We start from the raw sequence: 27,187 nt of genomic DNA, 5'->3' as shown, positions 1-27,187 counted from the left end.
TCTTTGTTCGCATAGTTATAAAATCGTGTATTATATGTGAGCATTAATTTAGTAGACTGTTTAATCTAAGTTAGTATGTGTGTAAATTGAGTATGCGGTGTTATAGCAAAAAGGGCAAACGCCTATTTTTATATTCTATTTTCAGGTCAGCATTTTACCAACAGGGTCTATCTCCTTACAATAGAAGGGTATATATGAGTGGAACATTTCTTATTTCATTTAGAGCGAGAATTCTAAAAAGAAAAATTATCACTTAAATATGGATGAAAAGAATAATACTGGTATTCATTTTGTCTGCCAGGACATCCACAACCTAGGGCAGTTGTGGATGTTGCGCCCCAAATGCGGTGTGGGATGGCAGGCCATGGTTGGAGGGCAGCAGACGGATGAGGTGCCTGAGTTGGGGTGGGACAACCGACCCAATTGTGGCGTGACTCGCCAAGTTGAGCGTGTTGTGGACGCCGACGACAGACCACAACGATTTTTTTCTTGATTTTAAAAATTTAATTAATCCCTCTATATATATTCATTCTACACCAATACTATCACTCTCAGACTTTAATTAATTCCTGTAGAACCAATTTTTTAAGTAGAAGAAGTAGTTCCTAGAATGAGTTGGTCAACAGCCTTCGCACCAATATTATCGAGTAGAAGAAGTAACTTTCTTTTCTTTTTTTTCTTTTTTTTTAAATATTAATGATTTGTAATTTTTGAACTTAATTTGTAATTTCCAATATCTAGGATTTGTAAATTAAATTTCCTAATGAATAAATTTCCCGTGTTATGTTCATCATTTTCAATTTTTGGATCAAAATGTTTTTAAATGGCGAATGGGGGAGTTTTTTTTTTTAGAGTGGTTGGCCCGTTTGGGCCGTGCTAATATTCTAAGTTAGTGGGCTGGTGCATATTCTTAAAATTAGGCAAAGCGCACTCCCTATCTTTTGATAATGATAAAAAAAATTTTATGTAGAAAAGTTAAAAAAAAATTAAAAAATGTATGCGCAAGATTTGATGGATACGGAAGTATATAACTATAACCGAGGAAAATGAAGGATATAATTGAAAGTAAAAGAAATTGATTATCTGGTGATTACGATATTAATCTTTGGAATTGATATAAAATTTATCTACCAATTATTTGAATACTCAAAGTTCATAACTCAAAAGATTTTCTTTTTTTTCTGACTCGACCTTAATACATAAGATTGTTCCAAAAATGGACAGAAATGCATCTATACTAAACTGAAAAAAAGAAAGAACGGGAATTACAAATTTACCCAAGAGAAATTCCGCAGTGTGTAATCTCGCGCGCTTCTGATCCTTGGGAAGGAAGAAGAAGAGGAGAAGAAAATATGAGTGTTGAATAAACTCTATGTGAATAGCAACAACCGGACCATTCGGATCCCACATTCGTACCAAGAACAACTGCAATTCCTACCGAAAACGAGTCGGATCCATTTCATATAATTCGAATATGGTTGCGTTGGAGGAGTCGGGTTGGGAGGAGCTCCGGGGCGGGTCAAGTAGTTGAACGTTAACTCGATCTCAAGCTCTCAAAATACGGTAAGCTCGGTGCTCGCAAGGGGATAAAAGAGAGTATGTTCGTTTTTGTGTATTAATCTTCCGTTCGTCCAGTAGGATATTCAGTGATGTGGTTCAATTGGATTTATTTGTGACCTAATTGTTGTGTATAATTAGTTACAATCCTGCAAATTTTAGTAAGCAACTGTAGGTTTTTTTTATATTCCTGAATTCGTCGTTCTCATCCAGTATTTTATCACGAAGGATGAAATTAATGCAGAACTCCTTTTCTATGCAGAATCGTGAATCGTTTAAGTAGGTTATGTTGATGAAGCCAGCTTGGAATGCGAGTTTCTAATTTGCTGGTTGCGTGTGGTGGCCTGGAAGATGTGAGTCACCTAAGGTAAATTTGATTATGTAGAGAATAGAGATGATGGAGTGAATTTGATAATGTAGAGAATAGAGATGATGGAATGAATATATTATGGCAGTTTGTAGAAATTGTATATAGGTGGGCTTACATTTGCGTTTCTGTTAGTTGATAACCTTTTGGAAAGATCTCATCTAAATCATGAATCACATGATGCATTCACTTTTGAGGCTTTGAGTGGTACTCTCTATTATGATGTGTGAAAATTTTGTCGGTTAAGTTTGTGATGAGGTTGGTATGTGCTATATACAGTGCATCCATCCATGGCTATTTCCCGTAGTTGTCTCAGAGGCCGGATTGCGACATTTCCTTTTGCACTTGTTCTCAGATGGCTTCACTTTATAATGGCTATAGTGGAAGCCATTATAAAGATAGACATCCCCTGCAGATGGCTTCATCATCTTCTGGATTGTGGAAATCTATAAAGATGGAGATCCAGTCATCGCTTGGGAAGTTACTGGATATAAATGATTTGATGAGTCGATGCGCTGCATCATAAAATGAACTCTCTGAACAGAGCAATAACTCATGTAATGATCAAACAAAACATCAGAGAGTTCATTTTATGATGCAGCGCATCAGAGAGTTCATTACATGAACTCCAACAGACAGCTGATAAATTCCAAACAATACTTGCATTGGCATGCCATGTCACTTGTCCCAATATAATGGAGTTGCTAGTTTCCTTAGCTCAAATTTTGCTTTTGCTTTTTAATATTTGCATTATTTTTTGTTTCATACTACTACTTATTATAATTGGTTCTTCTATACCCCAATCCCATAACTCAATGTAAAAGTTTGATTGTATGCGGAATGTCTTAATCCCAGACCATAAACAGAGCAATAACTCATGTAATGATCAAGTAACCATGATAAATATGCAAGAGTTGGCTTACCTCTACCATGTGTTAGTATATTGTTTGTTGAAGACGAGTCCAGCAATGGGGAAAGCAGGGGAAGGGAATGCTATTGCATTCCAGGGCTCACCTGTAAGTACAAGGTTGGTCCCGTTAAACCACACCTGTTGATGCATCTGACAGTTTTTTGTGGCTGTATAAATTTCTTTGTTTGTAGGCTCTTTTATCTATTACTTGCTCTTAATGAGACATAAAAAACACATGGTAGCTGCACCGGCCAATATCTATAGTGGGCCAATAGTAAATACACATGGGCTATGATTTTGTCTTGTCTCAACTGATATCTTTTAAATTCAATTGGAATCTTAGCTCACGATTTTCCTTGCTTTTGTATCTCAATTACTGACATTGCTTGGTAGTTATTTAATAGACTGTGAAAGTTAAATGAAAGATCCTATGCAATGTGTTTGCAAATTGAAGAACTTTGGCACTTAGAAATTTTTGGCATCTTTAAGGATTTGAAGTTACTTGTGGCTATAATGACTAATACTATTAGGTATCGCACCATCATCATTTTGTTTAGGGTCAATCCCCTTCAAGATTACGAACTTTGAATGCTTTTGCAAATACAACATGAATCCTTGTTTGTTGCAATTCATGCACAAACTTTGAAATCTTTTAAAAGTGTCAAAATATCAATTATATTCTTCGTAAATTCCAGTGAAGCAAAAGGGGGTTGTTTCAGGTCTTTTTGTTTTGCTCTATGAAATGACATTATTTCGAATCATATTTTTGAGAAGATAAGAATTACAGGGACAAAATTATTATTTAATCACAAATTGAAGTGGCAAGAACACCTTGATTGTTCTTCCAAAACGAAGTCATGTCAACCTTTCTTCCGCTCTTCCTACCAAAAAGCAGAAAGTTTGTTTCTAATAGCTACAGTTAATTCCATGTTGTAATTCCAAATTCATTTGAAGGTTTGGTTTTTCAGGAAACTAATTCTTTCATCTACATCAAATTCCATTGCAGAGCTATTATGTCCCTTCATCCTTCCCCATATTTTGCATCAGTTAACTTGAGGCAATTTAAACTTATCAAGAGAAATATTAACTCGATGAGGGAACATGCTGATCTTCTTAGTTCTATTCGAGATGATATTAGTGCGTATAATTTAAGAGCATTTAACTAATAGGTGCTTTTATTAAGTAAAATTTGTTAATGATTTCTCTATAAGGTAAGTTTGTGCATGCTTCTGTGAGTGGCTTTCTTGGAGTGCAACTGTTACAGGAGAGGGCCGCCATACTTGGAAGCATATCTCATGCAAGACTTATAAGCTGCTGAATGTATGTATCATGGGATGGAATCTGGAAAATGAATTATTTTGAGATTTATGAACTGTTGCAGTTAGAATTAACTGATTAGTCATTGCATAAATTTTTCCTGCTTTTTCTCTTGTGGTATTGGTGACTGGCATGCATATTATCTTCATATTATGGCTGTCATTGAACATTTTTTGCTATCTATTGACAGATTGATTATGCCATAAGTCAAGCTCTGGCTACTAGAGCTGTGTTGGGTTCTCAAGCCCTCAAGGGACCTTGTTTAGAGATGTTCAAGGAAAAGTCAAGCTACTTGGTGACAAATTCCCTGTAATTTGTGGTCTAATTGGTAAGATTCTATAAATTATGAAACTCTACAGTGCCGGACTCTACCTTCTGGAATCAGGAATTGTGCGGTGTGGATTGTGAATCACCTTACCTTTGAGACCACCAGGTAAAGTTCCTTTTTCAAAATGTTAAGATTTGGGGTGCTGTTATTGGTGGTTGCTGCTGACTTGACTATGTTGGTAGGAAACCAAGCAACTTAGTTGAGGGCCTGAGGCCTTAATAAGTTATGGTCAATCCAACTTTAGGATCTAAATATGTGAAGTAGTACAAAACTACATTTTTCCTCAAATCTTGTATTGCAGGTTAAAGGCTGTTGAATGAGCTCTCAAAGCTATGCAATCAAGCTGACACTTACTGATGGCATTCGCACTATGTTTATAGGTACTTTGTCAAACTTTTGGCCACCTCTATACAACAATCAAATGTTATTTTCATGTATTCATGCACACACAAAGAGAGAGAGATAGATAGATGGTACCTTCTGGATTTGATGAAATTGGTGATTTCTTGTCACTTATATGGGGGGGAATCTGCTGCATGAATGGTTAAAACAAAACAAATAACAGGACATGTTTTCTTTCGATATAGACCCTATGTGTGGTTGAGCCTATACTTCAATTTTCAACTGAAGGTATCTCTCTCACTCTAGCCTTGTTGTGTAGCTAATGCTAGCCTGTGCCCTACTATATAGCCTCTCTCTCTCTCTCTCTCCACATATATATGTACACATAAACACATGTATATATACATATCACACACAAGGGTAGTGGAAAAGGACTGCAATTTATGGAGTAGGGCAAGACTGATCAGAATGCTTATAAAAATTTGATTTATGCACTAATTCAAATTTAATGTGCATTATTCATTATATCATTCTTAGCAGAGATTACAGCACATTAATTTTGCAATCAAATTATTAATTTATGTATATCTAGCCCTTATAATGTGACTATATATGTGCTATTTTTCCATGAAAAGGATCCAAGTATGTACTTTCGAAGGTTTCTGTGCCTGATTGTTTAATTGGTCAAAGCATCTTACCTCAGAAAATTATAATGGTAATTTGAGGATCCCAATATCCACATTCAATATCAATAAATGCCAATGAGTTCATTGAACTGATTTTAGATTCTTTAATACGGAAATGTTAATTAGATTTTATCTCATTTTTATAAAAAAAGGGGGTCGGATGCTATTATTTTATTCTGCAAGAATCAAGGTTCAATCAAATATTATTCGGATAAAAATATTATCTTGGGAACAAAAGACTGTAACAAGAATATGGTTGGCTGATTGATAACAAACTCTAGATTCTCTTTTTAATTCTAGGGTACCACTTTATGTTCCGATATTTAAACTTTTTTTTATACTTTTAGCCCTATGAAGGCGAAATTACAAATTACTAGCATTGTTTGTTGACACTTTTTCTTCTAGCTACTTGCTAGTATACAAAAGTCACCATTCTTTATAGTAATGTTAGTTTTTAGTCAGGGTCACAATTTTTTTTTTTTACAAAAATACTTATATCCAAACTAGTTATTGCCACACATTAATTAGGTGCATGAGCACATGAATTATGTGCATACTTTGGTGTGTATGTATAAATGTGGGTATGTGAAAATTTGATACTACCTCATTATATTTGTACTTTGATAGTCGCAATATTGACATTTAAAACAATAAGTAACCACAACTACAATAATATGTAAAAACTAATCAATGTAGTAATTAAAATATTCTTTGATGCGTGATTTGTGTGCTTCTTTTGAGTGAGTTTGTGCGCTCCTTTATATGTTTGTTGGTCTTTATGTTGGCATTTCACATCTACTAAAGTACTACTTTGGTGGTGTTTAGTTGCCAAGAAAAAATAATACTACTAAGATATAATTTAGGATTGAGTTAAAAAATTATTTTAGTCATAGGAGATTAGCTAAGACTAATTATCCCATGATTATCCATCTAGGATTGAGTTATGAGATTGAATTTCATGAACCAAACATACTACAATTTTAATCCCGGATACAATCTTGCCCCTTTAAGTACTAAAATTGTGTCTATATTCGTCAAAATATACATACGCATTTCCTGAAAATGTTTCCCATTGTTGTGTTATATACATATCACGAAAGCGTCATCATTGTGATCTCGAATTAGCACCATATATATAGGTGCTATTTCAGCCGGTCAGATTATGCTGACAAATAATTGTATATTTATACTCATGCAAGAAAAATACAGTCTGAAATGGTTAATTTCTAGTGTATTTGAGAAATATTCGAAAAAAAAAATAGAATGATAGGCTAATATTTATTAAGAGTTTGGCTCATTAAATAATGAGAAAATAGTTGTAACTTGTAACTGGTCACATTCATCTAATTTAAAATGGGTCCAGTACAATCCCCATGCTGTCTGCAGCTAATTAAATAGCCTCAAATTTTATCACGACACGACAAAAATAAAAGAAACAACTAATGTCCAATGGATTAAACACTAGTATTTCTCATCCCTTAATTCTCTTGAAGTAATATCCGCGAGATTTATTTAGCTAGTTATGATTTAAGGCCCAAAATTTTGAATTCTAGATTTTTTATTAAAAAAAAAAAATTGATACAAAATTTTGAAGTAAAATACAAAATTTTGTTCCATAAACTATATATAATCAATTCTATATTCCAATATATGCTCGGATTATCTTTATCGTGCATTAGTGAAACAGAAAAGAAGGTTCTGAAATGATGGAGAATCTAATTTTTTTTTATCCCATTGCATTACTTTTCAAACAAAGATAAACTTTTGACTTAATTTGGAATCTTAAATTGTTAGATGCTAGAGTCTAAGAACGCCGACAGTCTATATATACAACTTTATAGATTATACCATACTATGCTACTGTGTTTGATTTTTTTTATACATTATATATAATATATAAATTCCAATTGTATCATTGTATGTATGATAGTGTCTAAAGTAATTATTGTATATCAATTGCATTATCTTTGCTAAGGAAAGAGAAAATACATGAGAGAGATTCTCGTGTTTAGTAACCAAATTAAATCAACCACGAAGACATAGCACTGTATTTCTATTATTTATGAAAATAATATAATTCATTAATAAGAGGTATATATCTGTGAACACGTTCGGTATCTGTGAATAAATAGTATAGTTATTAATGCATTATTATTCAATCAGGACTCAAAACAGACAATCATATGGAAAATTTAAAACTCGTTTGGTCTATATTTGCATGATTTAATTGCATTATACGTCGTCGTATTAATTATAGTGTGACATATCAATAATGTGTGTCTGTAAAGTGCACCAGTTGACATAGTTACATGTTGACGAAGCAAACACGCTAGGCATCAAATTAAGCAATCAAAAATTTGAAATTTTTTGCTAAATATGACCAATTTGTTGCAGAGATGTTGTCTCACAGGTGAAGATATATCAAAGGACCAACAAATTAGGTCATTGTCCCCAGTACTATATAGTAGTATTCAATCAAATAATTTAATTTAATTAATAAATGTCCATATTCGCGAAGACAAACACAACAACTGCAGTAGATTGCATTTATGTTGAATCTTTTATGTCCCTCGTCAAATTGTTGTACTATTATACGATATTTCAATCAATTAATTGATTCAATAATTGTACATTCAAGCACATAAGAGAGCCGCATATAATTAATTGATATGTTCATTATTAATCAAATATCTGCATAAACTCATGTTATTCTATTGCAAAATCTTGATGGACAAATGTACTACTCACCAATTATATTTTTTATAGAGGTAATTATTACATATGAATATATAGACGCATCAAACAATTATTATAAATGCAAAAGAGAATTCTAGTGAGTAGTGACAGCTTTCGTGTGTGTTTCAGCATTACTTTATTAGAAAGGCATATTAGTTCGTCCAATAAATGTAATAAACTCTAATCAAGTATTAATCTTACGAATAAATAAAAAAGGTATTAGGAGTAATTAATTTGAACGGTACGACTATGTGAGTGTAAAACACAATTTCATGTTCATGTTATTCATAATTCTCACTATAGCTATATCTATTTATAATTTGTTGTTTGTTGGCCGATATTGAATTTATTTGATTGAGATTTTTCTTACTATTTTGTTTTTTGGGTGGTTATGTTGAACTTTTGTGAATGTTAGTGAGATGTCGTGCTACTATTTGCTCTTCTCGATCTTTTGCATTGATTCGTTTTGTAATATGAACCTATTTGCTCGCCTTGCTTTGTTTGTCCTAGTTACATTTGATTTCTCCTTTGTACCTGATTATTAAATGATGCATTATGATACATGCAGACAATACGTTGGCGATGCATGATTAATACTCCCTCCATCCCACTTAAAATTAAACATTTGGAAATCGGCACGGGATTTTATATAGTGTTGCTTTATAAGTTAATGAAGAAAGAATAAAGTAAGAAAGATGAAAAAGCAGGGATAAAGTTATTTCCATTTTAGGAAACATTTCATTTTTAATAGGACAATCGAAAAAGGGAAAACGTTTCATTTTTAATGGGACAGAGGGTACCACATATGCACCAGACACTATCGTTCAACGTGCTAGGAGAACAATAAAAACTCTCTCAATGTCCTTTCGCACAACCTCTTATCTTTGAGTGAATAGTACTCTCATTACATGTAATTTGACTTCACGAACACAAGCCACTTTAGATAGACGTCTCCGCCTGAGTAGTACTTTATATGGAATTATTTGTGATTAGTACATATGAGAGAAGTATATGTGAAATGTGAAAACAGAAGTGGGTATGTATTGAGAAATTTCACAAAAACAATAAAAATGAACTAATATCCATTTAGATTAAATTAAAAAATCAATTAAATCGAATGGAAAATAGGGTGCGGTTGCCATAAACTGTGCAAGAGTGCCACACTGCGCGGAAAATCCGCCCCACCACCCGGCTTTCGGCCGCGGGATCAATTGAAATAGCAATTGTTAACCAAAGAACTTACTACTTCCGTCTCAACTAAGTTGAGACATAACTTTTGGGCACAGAGATAAAGAAATTGTATTGAAAAATAGGAGATGAGAATAAAGTAGGAAAGATAAAGGGAGAGTAAAGTAAATAGTGGAATAAAATAAAAGTGATTTGATGTTTTGTTTTTTTTTAAAAAAAATATGATTCAACTTAGTTGAGACATCCCAAAGAGGAACACGACTCAACTTAGTTGGGACGGAGGGAGTGCAACGGCTACAAAGCAGCTGTGAAAACCCTAATTAAGGTGCATAATATTTATATCCAACTAATTAGGGAGTAGTACTAATATATTCTCTAAAAATGAGGACGGATATAAATTTCATCCATCATGCTTCACCTTTGCAACTGAACAATAGCATCTCGACTTCAACAGTTCTGATTTTAGTTTCAATCTATGAAACTTTTACTTAATTATGTCACACATTCTGTTTTTCGGTATCAAACTATCTACAGGCACATCAGCTTAAAATAATGTCACCTCGGGCAAAATACTAAAAGGAAAATCATACTATATGCAAAAAAATATTGGTATTAATTTTAAATTCTATTAACAATTTTTTAGCAAAAAAAATGACACCTGAAAATGTAATTTTCCCAAACGAAAATTGAGAAAACCGTAGAATAATAACACATATATACTTTAACTCCTACATGAATTTCCAATGGACCACACAACCATGTTGTTTCATATAAGTACAAAAAATTGTGAAAATTGTAATTAATGCCTTCAGACTTTCTGCTAAAACATTAGTATTGTTTCTTTCCTATATTTCCTCTTTTTTTAATTATTATAAATATAAGAGACACAATTGGACTTATTTCGATGTGATAGTTTTCAATTATGTTAGAGAAGTGACAGATATCTTTTTCAGCAGGTCGAGGGTTTCTCACCTGCTTCCGAAATTGGTATAAATCTACATTTCTTTTAATTGAAAATAACCTAACTTTTTTTCATCAAAATAAATTAAAAGAAAACAGATAAAGATTATTTACTTATCAAATTAAGAAATTATTTAAGTCAATCTTTTCATTGGTGCAACAAAATTACGATTTTAAGAGGTTAATAAGGCGCCATCACAATGTGTGGTACTACAAAATAATTGTTGTTCAAATTATATTGAGTATTTGAGTATTAGTAGTACTATATATTGTCTAATGGCAAATTTCTGGTATATTGAATATTATTTATTTTCTGCCTAAATTACACATATTAAGTCTAACCTTGCGTGGATTGAGATTGACTACAAATACCTCAAAATTAACCATCTTTTTAAATTTTTACTCCATGTGATTTTTTAAAAAATTTATTTTTATTTTCTATTTGCTAGGATAATTAACTCCTATTATATAATAAAATATGTGTTCTTATCATAATTTTGTATCTTTTTGTCTTGCCTATCAAACGGCTAGTCGATCTATAACTAAGTGGAGTAATCTCCTGGCCCCAGTGAGTTTATGGTGTGAAGAAGTTCATATATAGGAAGTCTAACTTAGAATTGTTGGTTTATATCAATGTAATCCTTGTGTCTTATTCAAAATGTTCACATTTCCTTTTTAGTTTATTTGATCTTCACTTTTTATATTTGAAAATAAATCCTTCTCAACTCTCTTCTTATTAAAATATTCAATTATTTTTTTTTCTCTATTTTACTCTACTTAAAAACTCCTCCTGCAATCCCGTGTCACTCAAGATAATGAATCTTGAGTGGGACGGAGGGAATAGTACTTTTGTTCATGCGAATTTCAAATTCGAGATAAGTTTGTGTGTAAACCAAGAGATAGGGACAATTCCAGAGAAGTGAAATTCTAGCAAAAATAATGGATTTAGTAGGTTTTTGGTAATTGCATAAAATAATGTAGAAAAACTAGTTGCAGAAAATAATGTGAGGACAAAAGGCTACATAAATGAAAAAATTGGAGGATATATGTATTCAGATTTCACTGACAACAACGTATCTCTGTATGTGAGGGAGCCTGTGCGAGCGGTCAAATCATAGCCAAATAAATTAAAAATACTCTTTATTATTTTTGTTGTAATGTGATCTTGGATATCAATTATTGTTGTTTCTTCACACCTTATTTAATTTGAAAAATTACTATGTTTTTTAGGAATTAAGTAATGTATGTTCAATTTCAAATTTTTAATACAAAACACTCCTACTACATAGATCGGATAAATTAAGTACTATGAACGAGAAATTAAGTACTACAAACTAATCAATTAAAATCAAGAATTAAGTTAAGGAGGATGAAAGTCATGTTACTCAACAATTCACGTACATGTGGATTTAAGTTAGATGAAATCAAAGTCAAACCAATCATTATGATTTTATTACTCATTTAACTGTGCATTCCACGGTTGTTGAACAAAGTTTATTGTGGTAAGAAATAATTCTCCAGTTTCGGCAACTCAAGTAAATGGATCTCTTGATGATGGTCATAAATAAATTATGATAATGCTTATTTTTTCCGCTTAGGTCATTTTACAAATTAAAAAAATACTACCCCGTTTTAATTATAAATTTTGCTTCATACTCCTATCACACTGTATTGTTTTAATCCCACAATAATTATATGTGGTTGATAGTTGTTATTTGCACCCTTATAAAATTCAAAAATATATTCCATTGTGATATTGAATTTACTTTATTGTATTTACTGTATCGTTAGAGGATAATACGATAATGATTCAATCCGCACCCGACTCGTTAAAGAAACTTTCAATTCGAACACATACCCGACATGCTACCTTCAAACCCGAATCTGACCTGCATGCGACACGAACCTGTTAACGACATGATTTAATATGAGTTGACATGACAGAATATTAACTTGATAACAACCTAAATCTGATTTACATGATTGAAACCTCATATTAACCTATAGAATAAGCCTAAAATATTAGTATATATTTTTAAAAAGAATACAAATAATTAAAGTAATAGTATTATTTTTAATGGGTCACCCAAATCCAACTATAACCCAATACAAAATTATTGAATTTCTAACGGGTCAATTCAATAAGGACACGAACACAATAAGGTTTTACTCAAACCCATTAGCTTTGTGAGTGTTAGTATCAGGTTTTCATGTCGTGTCGAAAATTATCGGTCATAGTATTTACACCATCATAACATTGACTTTACTTCATTATAATGGTAGTTGACAAGAATCTAGGCAATACCAAAACTGATATAGTTGTATTAATTGACAAAATTATCGTTGAATATTATAGTCAATTAAACTTAATTGTCGTGTGCTATCATCCTAGCCGTTTGATATTAGCTATCCTAAAATTAATACTCCGCTCGTATTTGATTTTAGTAATTACTCCCTTCGTCCACGATTAAAAGTCTCATTTCTAAATGACACGGATTTTAAGAAATGTTAAGAAAAGTGGGTGGAAGAAAGTTAGTGGAATAGGGGTCCCACTTGTATATATTAATTTTAAATGATATGTGAGTGGAATGTGGGGTCTCTTTACCATTTATGGTAATTATGAACCGGGACTCTTATTCGTGGACGGACAAAAATGGAAAAACGGGACTCTTATTCGTGGACGGAGGGAGTATTCCATAAGATGTAATCGAGTTTTGATTACAACCTTATACATGAAACTTTACTTAGAACCATATCGTGAATTTAATGGCCGTGTATATCAGTATGTGTAGTTTCCAATCAACAATTATTCTGCGGTGATATTAATTTACAGCCATCAAAATTTATGACCGATAAGAAAAATAAGAGCTCATCTACACTCCCACAAATTATAAACCATCCTATAAAGGAACTACTCAATTACTTGTTTTATCTTGTCATATATAGATACGTTGGTGTTTTTTATTTAGCCTAGATATGTAGAAACATTTTCGTCATCATATGTGTATTACTATTATATTTTAGATATCCACACTTAAAGAAGCATGCCCACAAAATAAATGTTAATTAATTTTTCCAACGTGATAAAAAGATTTCTTGCTAGCTAGCTAGCTAGTATAATAGTGTATTAATACCTTAGCGCTGCTTTTGTTTGAATTAATCACATATTCACATCAAATTTTGTGCTACTACAATTATCAACATTAATGAGCCGAAGATATAAATGTTATGGATAGTTTTAATATGTATCAGATTCAGCAGTGTACTATATTGTTTAATTTAAGTGTCGATTATACTACTAGTATTTTATTTTTTCTTTGATAGGAAATGTCATGTTTTGATTAAGGCATATTCAAGTTGACAAAGACTCAAATGAGAAGGTTCGCATAAACGGTGCAGATAGATTTAAGTGATGATTATCATAAAGAAAATTATAATTAATTATACGTGTGTGTTGATCTAATAAAGTGATAATGTGGTTATAAAAAATCATTCTACTTGTTTGAAAGGTAAATAAAACAAAAAAGTTCGGCTTATTTATTTCATAAAGCTCAAAACTTGATCTAAAATTGAGTCAAATTAGTATATACAATTTTGCAATAGGAATAAGAACAGTTTATGGAGTTTGGGGAGTCGTCTGAAATATTATCTTAGCTTTCTTTCTTAAAAAAAGGAACTTTGTCAAAGTCTCAATCTTGACATGTAACTGAAAATTCGTTATCGAATGTCGTCTGAAATATTTTTGTGCATCACATGGAAAATAGATTCAATTGAGGCATTGAATATAATAGGAATATTCCACATAGAGAATCGAAATAAAACAAAGTCAAGATTAATTTTAAAAGACTAAAATATTCTAGATTATATGCCCTAATGCTTTTTTATATATAGAATTTTTAAAAAAATTAAAAATAAAATACTCCCTTCCCTCATCACATATAAAAAAAATCTTTTTTTTGTTTATTTTGGGTATATACGTTCTACTAAAAAACATTCATTTTCATGTTTTGACACTACCCCACTGTTAATTTAACCCATACTTTATCATCTCTATCCACTTAAATGGAGTAACAATTTTTGAAAATACAAGACATTTGAAGTGTATGATTAGAACAAATTAATGCAAATGAGAAGTTGTAAAAGAGTGAGGTAGGGGCATAGAGATGAATTAAGATGCAATTACAAAGGCAATATAATAATAGTAGTAAGAGTAGTAGGATAGGTGCCCGCCATTTAAGGCTTTACTAAACCCTACCCTATGTTCACATATATACACAAACATAAGTACAGAAATATTAAAAAAAATAGGGAGTCGAGAAATATTAAAAATAGGGCTTTAACTACGAAAACTACAGGTGAATGAGCGAAAGCTAATCACCCCATGCACACGTCCTTTTCTCACTCCTCTCCCCCACCTCTGCCGCTTCTGCAACCCCTCTCTCTCTCTCCCTCTCTCTTCACAAATCCATTGGGAATGCCAACCATACATTAGTACTACCTCCTCCCCTCCTCCTTCAATCAAAAAAAATAGACAAAGTTATAAATGACATGAATTATAAAATATGGTAGAAGTGGATTATTTATGTTTAGAATTGGTCTATTTTTTATGGACGGACTAAAATAATAAAACCAGTAGTATTTGCCTATGCATGTATTGTTAATTGATTAATTGGTATGTATATTGGAGAAGTATACACCTTTTTGTTGCAGTGTGTTAAATTCTCTACTATATTAGTGGGCACCCCCAACCCTATGCTTCTCTCTCTAGAAGGGTGTTTTGTTTGATAACTGAGCCCCAAAAAAGAAAACATTCAGAGAGATCAGATCCAAAGTGGTTAATCTGTCAAAAACCAAGAGCCTCCATATATACATACCTTGATCAGTCAATCTATCAATCAATCAAATCACCAAATCAAAAAGTGAGAAACCTAACACCTTCACCACCACCACCATCACCAACAACACCAACAATAAGAACAGAAAGAAGGAAGAAGTAGAACAAGATGTCCTCTTCCTCCGCCGCCTTCGCCGCTCCCGACCACCACCACCACCACCACCTCTCCCCCTCCGAGCAGCTCTGCTACGTCCATTGCACCTACTGCAACACCGTCCTCGCTGTACTCATCGATCAAATCACCAACATCTCCTAAATCATTTTCTTCATTCACTAATTCCATTCTGATATCTCAGGTGGGGGTGCCTTGCACGAGCCTCTTCAAGACCGTGACGGTGCGATGCGGCAACTGCTCCAACCTCCTCTCCGTCACCGTCGACATGCGCGGCCTCCTCCTCCCGCCCGCGAATCAGCTCCACCTCGGCCACTCCTTCTTCTCCCCCCAGAATCTCCTCGTAATCAATCAATCAATCAATCTCACAAATTAGGGTTTTCCTCTTTTTCTAGGGTTCTCAATTATTTAAATTGAATTGAATTGAATTGTAGGAGGAGATCCGAAGCTCGCCTTCCAACCTGCTGCCGAATCCCAACGAGCCAATGATGCCGATGCACGAGCTCCCCAAGCCTCCCGTAGCTAACAGACGTGAGATAATCAAATCACAATTTCTCTCCATTTTTCAATCCTAATTCAATTAAAATTCCAATTTTTTGTTTTGGGGGTCCATTGAGCTTTGATTTTATCTTCACTGCAAGGAATGTTTTGAGTCACAGTCAACACTAACCTTTTCAGTAAACAGTTTATTGTTTGCCAAAACATCAATCAGTTTACTCTTAAACAGTGATTAATCTATTTTTCACACAAACATCTCACACCATCAAACCTTATCTCATCATGCATTCCAATTTTAGGTTTTTTCCAAACCCTAAATTTTGTTTTTATTTTTGTTTACCTGCAAGGAATTTAATACTATATATATCGCCAGGAAATGATGAAAGAAACAGAATGATTAGATAATGATGAAGTAATTATGAGAGAGAAAAAAATGGAGCGTGACAGTAGTGAAATGTGAAGTCGAAAGAAAGTCAGCCAAAGTGAAATTAATGTCCTACTTTTTGTTTTATTGTTTCTTGGTATTTTGTTTGTTGATTTTCAGCACCGGAGAAAAGACAGAGAGTGCCATCTGCTTACAACCGGTTCATCAAGTGAGTAATTATTGCATGTGTCTATGCAGCTTTATTATTCATTTAAAAGCTGCATTTCTTTATTATTTTTAGTAAATTTAATTATTGAGAAAATCTAGGAGAAGGGAATTTAATTGGATTTTGAACAAAATAAAATGCAGGGACGAGATCCAACGTATCAAAGCTGGAAACCCTGATATTAGCCACAGAGAGGCGTTCAGTGCCGCTGCAAAAAATGTAAGATCCAAGAATCAAGAAACACACACTACTGACACTCTCTCTATCACCTCAAACTAGGGCTTCTTTTTAATTTGTGCCATTTGTTTCAATATTACATGTTCTAGGATTTTCAATTTTTATTATATTGAAAAAAAAATTGTGTGTTTTGTTGCTTGCAGTGGGCCCACTTTCCTCATATTCACTTCGGACTGATGCCTGATCAACCCGTGAAGAAGCAAAATGTGTGTCAACAGGTAATATCTAATCAAAACCCTAGAATTTTTTTTTTTAAATTGAAAAAAAAATGTTTTGACAGTAAATGGAAATGGTGAATTTTTGTAGGAAGGAGATGATGTTGTGATGATGAAAGATGGGTTTCTTTCTGCTGCTGCAAACGTGGGCGTGTCTCCCTACTAATATAAGAAATTATATGAATGGATGCAGCTTTATTTTCCGAATGTTTTCTATGTTAATGTTTTTCTCTATGTCATTAATTAATTAGGGTTCGTTATGAACGAAAACGCTGCTTGTAACAGTTTTAATTAGCTTCAGCTTTCTGTGGTGGGGAGAGGATTTTGATGAGGACTGCTTGCTAATACTAACTGTTATTATTCACCTTTTCATTATGTGTATTGCTCATCACTTATTTTATATCTTGTTAATAAAGTAGTACTAGTACAATTTTTTAGTTGAGAAATTGATCGATAATGATAATAAAGTACGTGATCTTACTAGTTGTGTGATGGATATAAGTACCAAAAGTATGCACCTAATTGCACTAAGGAATGTTGTTTTTTTTATAATTATAGTCTTAATCATGAAAAGGGAAGGTGGGAATGGATTTGTATTTTGGTGAAGAATGGGGGCAGATAAGTGTGAAATGAAATGGAATTGATTTGTTTTGTTTTGGTGAAATGAAATTCAAAATGAGAGGCATGCAGTGATTGTACATGGTACGTGTAGCATTCAGTAAAGCTGGATAACATAAACACTGCAATGGCAGTTTGCAGTGTTCATGTTTCATTATTGCAGAGACCTTTGCTGGTGCATTAATACTATTAACTTCTTTGTGATTCACATAACATGCTTTTGATGGGAGAGAGTACAAGATGGAATTAATAATACACAGTTGAATGAAAATATCGCATTTAATCATTTTACAAGTGAAGAATTTAAATCATTTTAGGGTATAGTATACAGTACTCCAATTCAACGTCCGAAGACTTTGCAATGAAAAGTCTTACCAATTTAGTAGTTGTTACTTGATATATTTGGAAGAAATATTTATTTATCCATTTAAGACACGTGACTTTCCATCACTTAACTATGGAGTATATATCTCTCTTAGTATCATTTGATTAAGGAATATTGCTGAGGGTGTCTCTGTAGAAAATAAAACCATGCTACCAATTTTCACAAGAGTTTTAATCATAAAAAACCACGGTGAATTGTATGTAAATCCGCGAATTATTAGTAAATTCTTGTAAATTTTCTCATATTTAGAATTATACTGTCTAAATAGATAGCTTTTGAGACAGCTTGATAGGAAAGATGATAAGGAAAAATGTGATAATAGCACACATTTTAGGTTAGATAACTCCCTTATCTTGGGTAAAGTTTTATGTTAGATAACTCTCTTTTCTTCGGTAAAATGTATTATCATAGACTACACAACTGGAACACGTATTGAACAAAACATAAAAAATGGAACATGTGAATTAAAATTTAGTTAAATGTTGTGCTATTTAGGAAAATTAACCTATTTATAAACTCACAAACACACAAGCATAGTATCATCATTTTCAAATGGGGTTGAAATCTATTGAAATTATAATGTTTCATAGTATAATTTATAAATTATAGTAATTAAAGACAAATTAATGTGTCATTGCATGGGTAAGGATCTTTGTTGAAATGAGGTAAATAATTTCAGTTGAGAAAAGAGCAAGTCTAATTTCTTGTTGCTCCACTCTTTGCCTATCTTTATGAAAGAAAACAAAGGATGTTCCATTCGGACCCCCCAAGGCCTAAATCTTTTGCCTAACTCCACAAAAAAATATCTTATCTTATTACACATATATGTGTCATATCAAATATCAATTAATGGACTTATATATCATAAATCAGCTGCTTCTCTGTCATTGTTGGAATTTTCCTAATTGTTGCATCTGTATCACAGATGGTGTTTAGCTATTGTTGATATGAGTTTTTGTTTGAATGTTTTTCAAAAGTGAGCAGAGAATATCAGACATTGTTTTTGGATGATTGAGAGAGAAAAAGAGAGATTATTCATTCCCTGAGCTGTTGCTTTTAAACCCCCTTGAAATGGAAATTCCTCCAAATTCACAAAGTGACATATTTTTTGCATGAATTTGTTCAAGTTTGTGGTTTATTAGAAAACAATGGAGCAACTACAACATGTGCCCTTTTTCATGATTTCAATTATAAACAGTGACTTTAATTTTAATTTTACTGTATTTCTATAGCTGGAGTTCATGGCACGAGCCAGTTGTAAAAATTATCCAAAGATTATTAAAATGGCTTCAACTTTAGAAATTGTTTGAATTTTAGTGAATTTTTTTAAAATTGCTCAAATTTAATGAATACAAAAATCTATTCAAAACATGAGTGAAAATAGCTACCTCTTCCAAGCATGTTTGATGTGTACACGAAAATTGCAAGTTTACTTAAGTCCATATGAAATTTGAAAGAGAGTGGATATTGACCACACAAGCTTGCTCCAAATTTGTCGACCTTCATTATTAATACAAGGATATTTTAATATTTTCAAGTTGCATGCTACTTTTACAACTTACATAAAAATTGATGTTGTATTCGTATTATTCAAAATTGGGGTTATTTTTATTTTTATAGTTTTCTGGAAGTTCGGATTACTTTTACAAATGGTTTCAAAGTCTGGGCCATAAAGTACGACTAACCTTTACTCCAAAAGAAACATAAAATTCCAACCACCACTTTGTAATAAAGAAGTTTGTCCCCAATAAAAATAAAAAATTGTTTTGGTGTAACGAAATGACCAGAATGACCCATTAACTCTTCTCGAGTTCATTTTATTGCAATTCAGATTACTATTTAAATTTATCTTATAGGCTGCTTAATTCATTTTGAATCTATCTCAATGGAGTCATCATATCTTTTATTTTGTGACATTAAAATCAAGAGAGTGGTTTAAAATACAGATAAGTATGAAAAGCCCATATTATTACGCAGAGGCCCAAATAATATAAAGCCCATATTATTTGCAGCTGGTTAAATAAAGCCCATTTGATCTCACTCAATCCGTTACCACTTGCCAACCAAAATTTGAAGAGTACAATTTCCTAGGAATCCAATAGCCAAGATTTGTAAGAAAAATTTAGAAACAATACACAACATTTCAATCAAGAATTGTGGCTTTGCCCTTGATATATGAATTAAGAAAGAGGGATAATATAAAGCAATGGTGCAACAAACAAAAATCAGATCAACACCTACAGTAATACATACACAAGATGAAACCAACAGCAAGCAAATCAATAGATTCAGTGTCATCTAAATACAAGTGGTAACATATCATTTCTACTACTAGAAAATACTAACACAACGAAAGGAGAAAACATGGTAGTATATTGTCTTCTTTATACACAAGTAATTTAATTACCAAAACCATAAACCTCTAACACAAAATATGCACAACATCACAAATCTTGATACAACTCAACAGGTTTCAAGTCAGTGAGATAAACCTGTGACTGAACAACAGTTCTCCCCACTTTGAAACCAGGCACAACCGTGAACCCGACTCGCGGCCTACTTTTCCCGGGCAGACCACATCTCCCCAAGACATCCTCCATGTACACCATCGAGAACTCAACCCCTCTCTCCACCTGAAAGATCTCGATCACGGGCTTGAACGAATACGCCAGCTTGTGAAGCAGCCATACCGAGCTTGCTGCCCTCACAAACGACTCGTAGAACACGCTCAACGACTTCCAAGAATCCAGCACCTTATCCTTCCTATCTAGGTTGCTGAAGATGGAAGACTCCATTGTTGGATGTATGAGTTCCTCATACTTCCTCCCACAGAAACGCGAAAACTCACATTTTGGATTCTTGCTCAGCATCTCCATGGGGCTATTGGAAACATGGTCTATCAATTGCCTCAGATAATCAATGGCATCACCATCAGTTGCACCGCCGTTTTCGATTTGTTTAGTGCCATTACCATTGGAGATGATCTCAGAATTGCATAATCCGAAATCAATTTTGTCAAAATTCTGAAACATTCCTAAGCAAACATAAGAGAGAAATGCATACCGGAAATGGCCCTTTTTCGTGTAATTCACATTTATATCTGGATAAACAGAATTGGCTGCTTCCTTCAAATCCCACCCTGCTCTTCGCATCAGATCAATCAGCAATTTCACAAAACACCGCATAGATTTGACTGAATCCAGCAGCATTGCCTCGAAAACCCTAATTGTGAGCATAACCTCAAGCCCCAAACCTGCGCCTCCCTCTTTTAATCCCAATTTCCGCACCAATTCGCAATTTGAAGCCCTAATCCTGTCCAATTTCTTCCTCAATTCGATTGCTTCGCCATCCTTAACATCAATCTGCGACTGCTGTGTGTTGACTATCGTCTCCAAAACCCTGAGCTTGCTCTGATTCTCCTGCACCTGAAATTCCCAGAACGACGCTGCGGGGAAGACGAAACCACCACTAAACTCCGCCCCCTTTCTCTTCGATTCCCTGTACAAATTCTTCAGCTCGGTCAATTTCTGCAGAATCGAAACGACGGACTTATCAGCTTCCTCGAGGGCGGCCTGGTCGATATCCGGCACGTGCGCCGCTTGAAATTGCAGATACGAAGCTTCAAACGATGAGAGAGTGGCGAAGAGAGACGGAATTACAGCCCGATTCAATTCCGCATCCGAATTACCCGAGTCCGGTTTGATGACGACGACTTTCTGGTGGGGGATGAACTCCTCGGCGGAGTCGAGGAGGAGGGCGACGTCGCAATCGGAGTCGTCTTCCTCGGCGAAGAGCTCGTAGGTTTTGGTCTTGACCGCGAGCGCGAATTTCTGGAACATGTCGGAAATCGGCGGCGGCGGCTGCTCCGACGACGGAGTGCCGTCTATTTCCGCCATCTCTCGGAATCTATACATTCAATGAATTTGAAGAATGTTTTAGCAGTTCTATTTTGGCGAATTCCCCTAAATTTTATTTAGTGGGATTTGCACTTTTTTTCGATTTTTTTTTTTTAAAACAACTGCAAAATTAGAAGTATTGAATTTGCAAAAAAAAAATTGTATATATTGCCTCCGCAAAATCAGATCTTACTTCGATTACATTGATATTGAATATAGTGACATTACTAAAATTGTACTATACTCATAAAATGTGTTTTAAGGTATTGTACTCCTGTAATAAGATTATTTTGTTTCGTGGACTTTGGTAGCAGACTACCACCTAACGGTAACAAGAGAAATTATAGAGCCTATCATACTTTTGAACTAATTTAGTCATAGATGAGACAAAACATGTTATCTTAAAAAATACGTTTACTTTAATCATTTCTAAATAGTCCATGATTTAAACTACTTCCGGATATAAAATAGATTGGTCTAGAATAAACAAATCAAAATGTTGTGTAGAATATTATATTGACTCATCATATCATGTTATATTTAATAATTAGAAGTGTAATGAAACAAATGGGGATAGTCCGACTGAATATGATTTCTATTGCTCTTTTATGAAAGTGTAGTTAGAGCATCCGCAATGGTCGGCTAGCGACCGGCTAGCAGATTCGTCGCACTAGCCGATCGGCTAGCCGAACCATTGCAATCGGCGAGGACGAAATCGGCGAGCGAATCGGTGTGGGCTGGCCGATCGCGCGTCGCTGGCCGAAGCGCTGGCCGATCGGCTAGCCGCCATTGTGGAGGCCCGATCGGCCAGCGACCGGCCAGCGCCGATTTCGATTTTTTTTTTTAAAAAATCATATATAAACGCGATTTTTGTTCCATTTTCATTTGCACCACTTGTTTTAACGAGTTTTCTCTCTCTCTAATTTTCTGTACAAGAGCATCATCGAGCGATGGATCACAACAACGAGTCCAGCCCGGCGACGAGTGGCTCTCAGACTCCCACAGTACCGGTGGGATCTGGATGGGGGCAGATGGGCCCGGGGCTTAACATCCCTTGGAATCAGATGATGGGGATGATGGCTGGTGCGCCGGGGGGGGGGGGGGGGGGCGATGGGGGGAACCAGGGGGGTATGCCGGGGGGTATGCCGGGCCGCGGGCAGGGGAGCGGCGGGCAATCAGCGCCCGGGTGGGGGGGTATGCCCCAGATGCAGCAGCAGATGATGGGGATGATGTGGCAGGGGGGGATGCCGGGGGGGGGGGGTGTAGGGGTCACCGGGAGGGGACGCGGTATATCGGCCCTCGCTCGATTTTTTGACGGCTTCGTCTCACACGTCGACCCCGGTGGAGACGCAGTTCTCTGGCGATGACCTTCTGTCATTGCATGATATGGGGATCGATCTCGGGGACGACGATACTCCCGTTCCAGCCACGCCGGCCGCGCCGAAGAAGAAGCCGAGGGGGAAGGGGAAGGGCAAGGCGGTCGGCGAGTCATCGCAGCCCACTGCCACTGGCCGGAGGAAGTGGACGGAGGATGAGTACGTCGCGGTGGCCAAGGGGTGGTTGAAGGTGTGCGACGATCCACTGGTTGCGAACAACCAGCGGGTCGTCAACATGTGGTCGAAGATCGTCGCTGCCTATAAGAGGCACTGCCCGCACGGGAAGGACTTCAGCAACGAGGAGGTCCGGAAGGGGTGGGAGCGCACCAGGGCCGCGGTGGGCCGTTTTGCGAATCACCTTCTTGTTGTTGTTGAAGGACTCCGAGAAGTTCCGGGCGGGGTGCGACGCTGGGTGGCCGAAGAAGCAGCGACTAAACTATAGCGGGGACTACAGCGGCAGCAGCGGCGGATCCCACGACCTCTCCCCGGATGTTGAGGAGTTTCCATCCCCTCCTTCATTTACTGGTCGCCCGCGCCCGGTTGGACAGAAGCGGGCGTAGCGGGCGGCGAGGGGCGGATCCCCCCTATCGCCCCGCGAGGTCCAGTCCTCCGTCCTCCCACCCGCCCCACTCGAGTACACTCTCCATTCGCGTAACCAAACGCGGGCTCAGATGTTACAGGTCTTCCGCGAGTGGAAGAACGCCACTGACCCCGTGGAGAAGAGGTTTCTCCACGAGGTGCTCGAGAGCATCCGCGCTGATCTAGAGATCGCGAGGTCACGGCTGGGGGGTTCCGACGTGGGCTCAGATACCACGGGCGGCGGCGACGGCGACGACGATGAGGAGTAGAGAGTGGCGGGGCTCGTGTGTTGAAGCCCATTTTTTTTTTAAAAAAATCATGTACTTTTTTTTTTTAAATCTCTGTACTTTTTTTTAATGGAATGGATTATTTTTCCCGTATATGTGTCGTAAATTTAATTCCGCATATCGCAATTTTAATTCCGTAAATGCAGTATATTTTGAATTATTTTTATTGCGGCTGGCCTATGGCTGGCCTAAATCTGACGTGGCAGGTGGTTTTTTTGGTGTTGCTGACGTGGCAGGGGAGAGAATGGCTGGCCTATGGCTGGCCTAAGCACCATTGCGGATGCTCTTAGTTTGAGTTTGTTGGTGGTGTGAAGTACAAGTTGTGTTTACCGGAAACTTTGGAAACTTTGGGGACCAGGGAGTATATACTCTATTATTCTTCAGGGTATGATTGGTTCGCTTAAGAGATTTTTACTGAGTTTACATATAACATGTTTTCCCCATTATTAAGAATAGCAATTTTATGTAAATATTGTTTGGTAGAAGATGTTTATACACGTACTTCATTATTTGGTATGATTACATGTTGTAGGCCAATATTATATTACATTATGTGATGACTAAAATGACTTTATTTTTGGAAAAGAAATTACAGCAACACCGTCCATCGTCCTTGACAGCAAGCAAATAGTACTAGAAAATTATTTTTTTTCTCTCCTCTGCACATCCCCTCTTCTCTCCCATTTCCACCTCCCCTATTTCTTTTTGAACTGCGCCCCTCTCCATTCCCCTACCACATATTCAACTCTCGTATCCTATGTATAAATGAGCGGCTGGCGCTAGGCAACCCCCCGCTGGAGCGGGGGTTCGGCCCTATGCTGGTTCCGTCAGTGCATACGAGGGAAGTCCGTCGGGTATCATTTTATCTCTTTCAAAACTGCTCACCTCTCGTTCATATGAGTACACTCCTACTCCATAGATGATGGTGTTCTTTGACACTCCATAAGGGGGTAAAAAATGAGAGATTCATAGCAGCACCGACTTACCTGCTGAATTACCTGGTTGTTGGTCGTATTGTTGTGGGTATGTGCTTGTAGAGGTGGAAAAGCGAGAGGGCAAATTAGGTATAAATATTCAATTCAGATTTTTGGAGAAGTAGAGAAAAAATTATGCCACCAATTTTCACCGATAGTGAAATGCCTTAAGCGCCGATAACTAATATCAATTCCTGCAAAATCCGCCTTTTTTGTTCTGGATCGTTTGAAAAAATCAAGCGCTACTAAATGTGGGTAAAAGAAGTCTCAAAATTTGTGACTTTTTAGGCAATTTACCCTTTCTTTTATTAATTTGTTACTGTAATACAGTAAGAGGTTAGGAAGGAAATGATTCATGCCCAGTGGCTTTTCCAGTCTTTTATGGGTTTTTACCCCTACCATTTATTTATAGTTAAAAAGAGTTGACATAGTTTTTATCAAATATTTTTGGAGGTTTATACGGGTCACTCCCAAGAAAATTACTACTAATACATTTGTTATGAATTGTGTGTGTACATGTCTTTATTTTGTGTAGTACCTCCGTCCCATAAAAGATGTTACATTTGTGAAACGGCACGGGATTTTATGAGGTTTTATTTTATATGTTAATTGCAAAGAGTTGTGATAATAACAATTATATATAAATATTATTATAATATAGTTATAATTACGATAATTTTAGTTGTAGCTATTTATTATACTGAAATTAAATGAGTTATAATTTTTAAATTATTTTTCAAATATTATAATTAATAATAATAATAATATAATAAAAAATTATATTATATTGCGTTAAATATGTAAGAATCCTAAAACCAGGAAAAAGAATACCTAACAATAATAATAATAATAATAATATAATAATAATAATAATAATAATAATAATAATAATAATAATAATAATAATAATAATAATAATAATAATAATAACTTTCCTTGATCTTGGATTCTGATTATTTTCCCAGTTTAATTAAAAACTGAAACAAACACAAGAATTTAAAATTTAAGGAATCAAATTACTATATCAAATAGAATCCTGCCAACCAAAAAACAATTGGCCATCTCACACGTGGCTATAACACGTTCATATATTATTTTATTATTACATTCATTTTTTACAATATCTTGAATGTCGGAAAAAATATTTATGTCTGGTTGATTATTTATTATAGGGGAAAAAATTTCTTCATAATTGTGTTAATTATTTTGTCTTCATAAAATATTATCATAATATAATCTCAAAGTATAATTTTTTAGTTAGGGTAAACTGCCTCTAAAATCATGAACTTAACTCTCGTGTGCCGATTTCTCGAGTCGGGTATTCCGGCTAAGCAGTGTGATGATGTTGGCATTTATGCTAACATGAATGATGATTTGGATGTTGAGTGTGTTTATTCCCTTTCCACTTTCCAGTCACTCACTCTTCTTCCACTTCATTTACTCTAACCTTAATTTAAAAAAATAAGAAAGATCTGCTTCTTCACTCCAACGCCACCTCCAGTGCCACCGCCGGAGCGGCGTCATCTGCTCATCTCCCCTTCTTCTCTTTCTTTCCCTCCTTTCTCCCCCTTCTTCTCTTTCTTTCCCTCCTTTCTCCCTCTTCTTTCTCTCTCTTTCCCCCTCCTCTATCTCTCCCACTCTCGGCCTCTTTGCGCCGCCGCCGCTCCCACGCTTCGTCGCCCTCAGTCCCTTCCTCTCGCTGCTTCGCCCCCATCATCACCATCCACCGCCGACCACCCCAATTCATCTCCCTAGCGGCGGCGGTGGCACTCCGTCGCCCTCCGTCCCTTCCTCTCGCTGCTCATCTCCCCCTTCCAATTCACGTCCCCAATACACCTCCGTCGACTGTCTCTTCTGTCTCCCTTTGCCTCTCATCTCTAATTTTTTAATTTTTTTTCTCAACAAACACAAAACGGTGTTGTTTTGTGTTCCGGCTGCCACATAGGAACTGCTTATGCCGGAAAACTATCGGATCAGATCGAATGGGAAATTTGCACAATCCGGTAAAGTTAATGATTTTTTATGCAACATTTAAAGTTTACGAGAAAAATCAAACTTTTGTGAAAGTTCATAATTTTAAAGATAGTTTACCCTTTTAGTTACTAAGTACTCCCTCCGTTTCACTATAGTTGAGG

At 35.5% G+C, this 27,187-nt stretch overlaps 2 protein-coding genes and 1 long non-coding RNA gene across 4 annotated transcripts; 2 read left to right on the top strand and 1 right to left on the bottom strand.

The window, feature by feature from the left end:
* Positions 1-1,180: 1,180 nt before the first annotated feature.
* On the top strand, positions 1,181-5,065 carry LOC125224010 (uncharacterized). Of its 2 annotated transcripts, none has more exons than XR_016128672.1 (4): positions 1,181-1,563; positions 2,204-2,951; positions 4,342-4,584; positions 4,781-5,065. It is a non-coding gene; the product is annotated as an uncharacterized LOC125224010 (long non-coding RNA). The 2 variants fall into 2 exon arrangements; XR_007176817.2 differs by having other exon boundaries at positions 1,820-2,951.
* Positions 5,066-15,118: 10,053 nt separating this feature from the next.
* On the top strand, positions 15,119-17,309 carry LOC125218573 (axial regulator YABBY 1-like). Its single transcript, XM_048120260.2, has 7 exons — positions 15,119-15,508; positions 15,582-15,740; positions 15,832-15,928; positions 16,440-16,488; positions 16,629-16,704; positions 16,866-16,940; positions 17,029-17,309. Exons 1-7 carry the CDS (start codon positions 15,395-15,397, stop codon positions 17,101-17,103), a joined length of 645 nt encoding a protein of 214 aa, XP_047976217.1. The 5' UTR covers positions 15,119-15,394; the 3' UTR covers positions 17,104-17,309.
* Positions 17,310-20,199: 2,890 nt separating this feature from the next.
* LOC125218079 (protein GRAVITROPIC IN THE LIGHT 1) lies at positions 20,200-21,924 on the bottom strand. The gene has a single exon (XM_048119678.2). It carries the CDS (start codon positions 21,852-21,854, stop codon positions 20,385-20,387), a length of 1,470 nt encoding a protein of 489 aa, XP_047975635.2. The 5' UTR covers positions 21,855-21,924; the 3' UTR covers positions 20,200-20,384.
* Between the last annotated feature and the right edge of the window lie 5,263 nt (positions 21,925-27,187).

The sequence above is a fragment of the Salvia hispanica genome, chromosome 1, assembly GCF_029641045.1.
Source record: "Salvia hispanica isolate PSC_SH4W2 chromosome 1, Shi_PSC_v1, whole genome shotgun sequence".
NCBI lineage: Eukaryota > Viridiplantae > Streptophyta > Magnoliopsida > Lamiales > Lamiaceae > Salvia > Salvia hispanica.
This window is presented reverse-complemented; position numbering and strand designations above follow the sequence as displayed.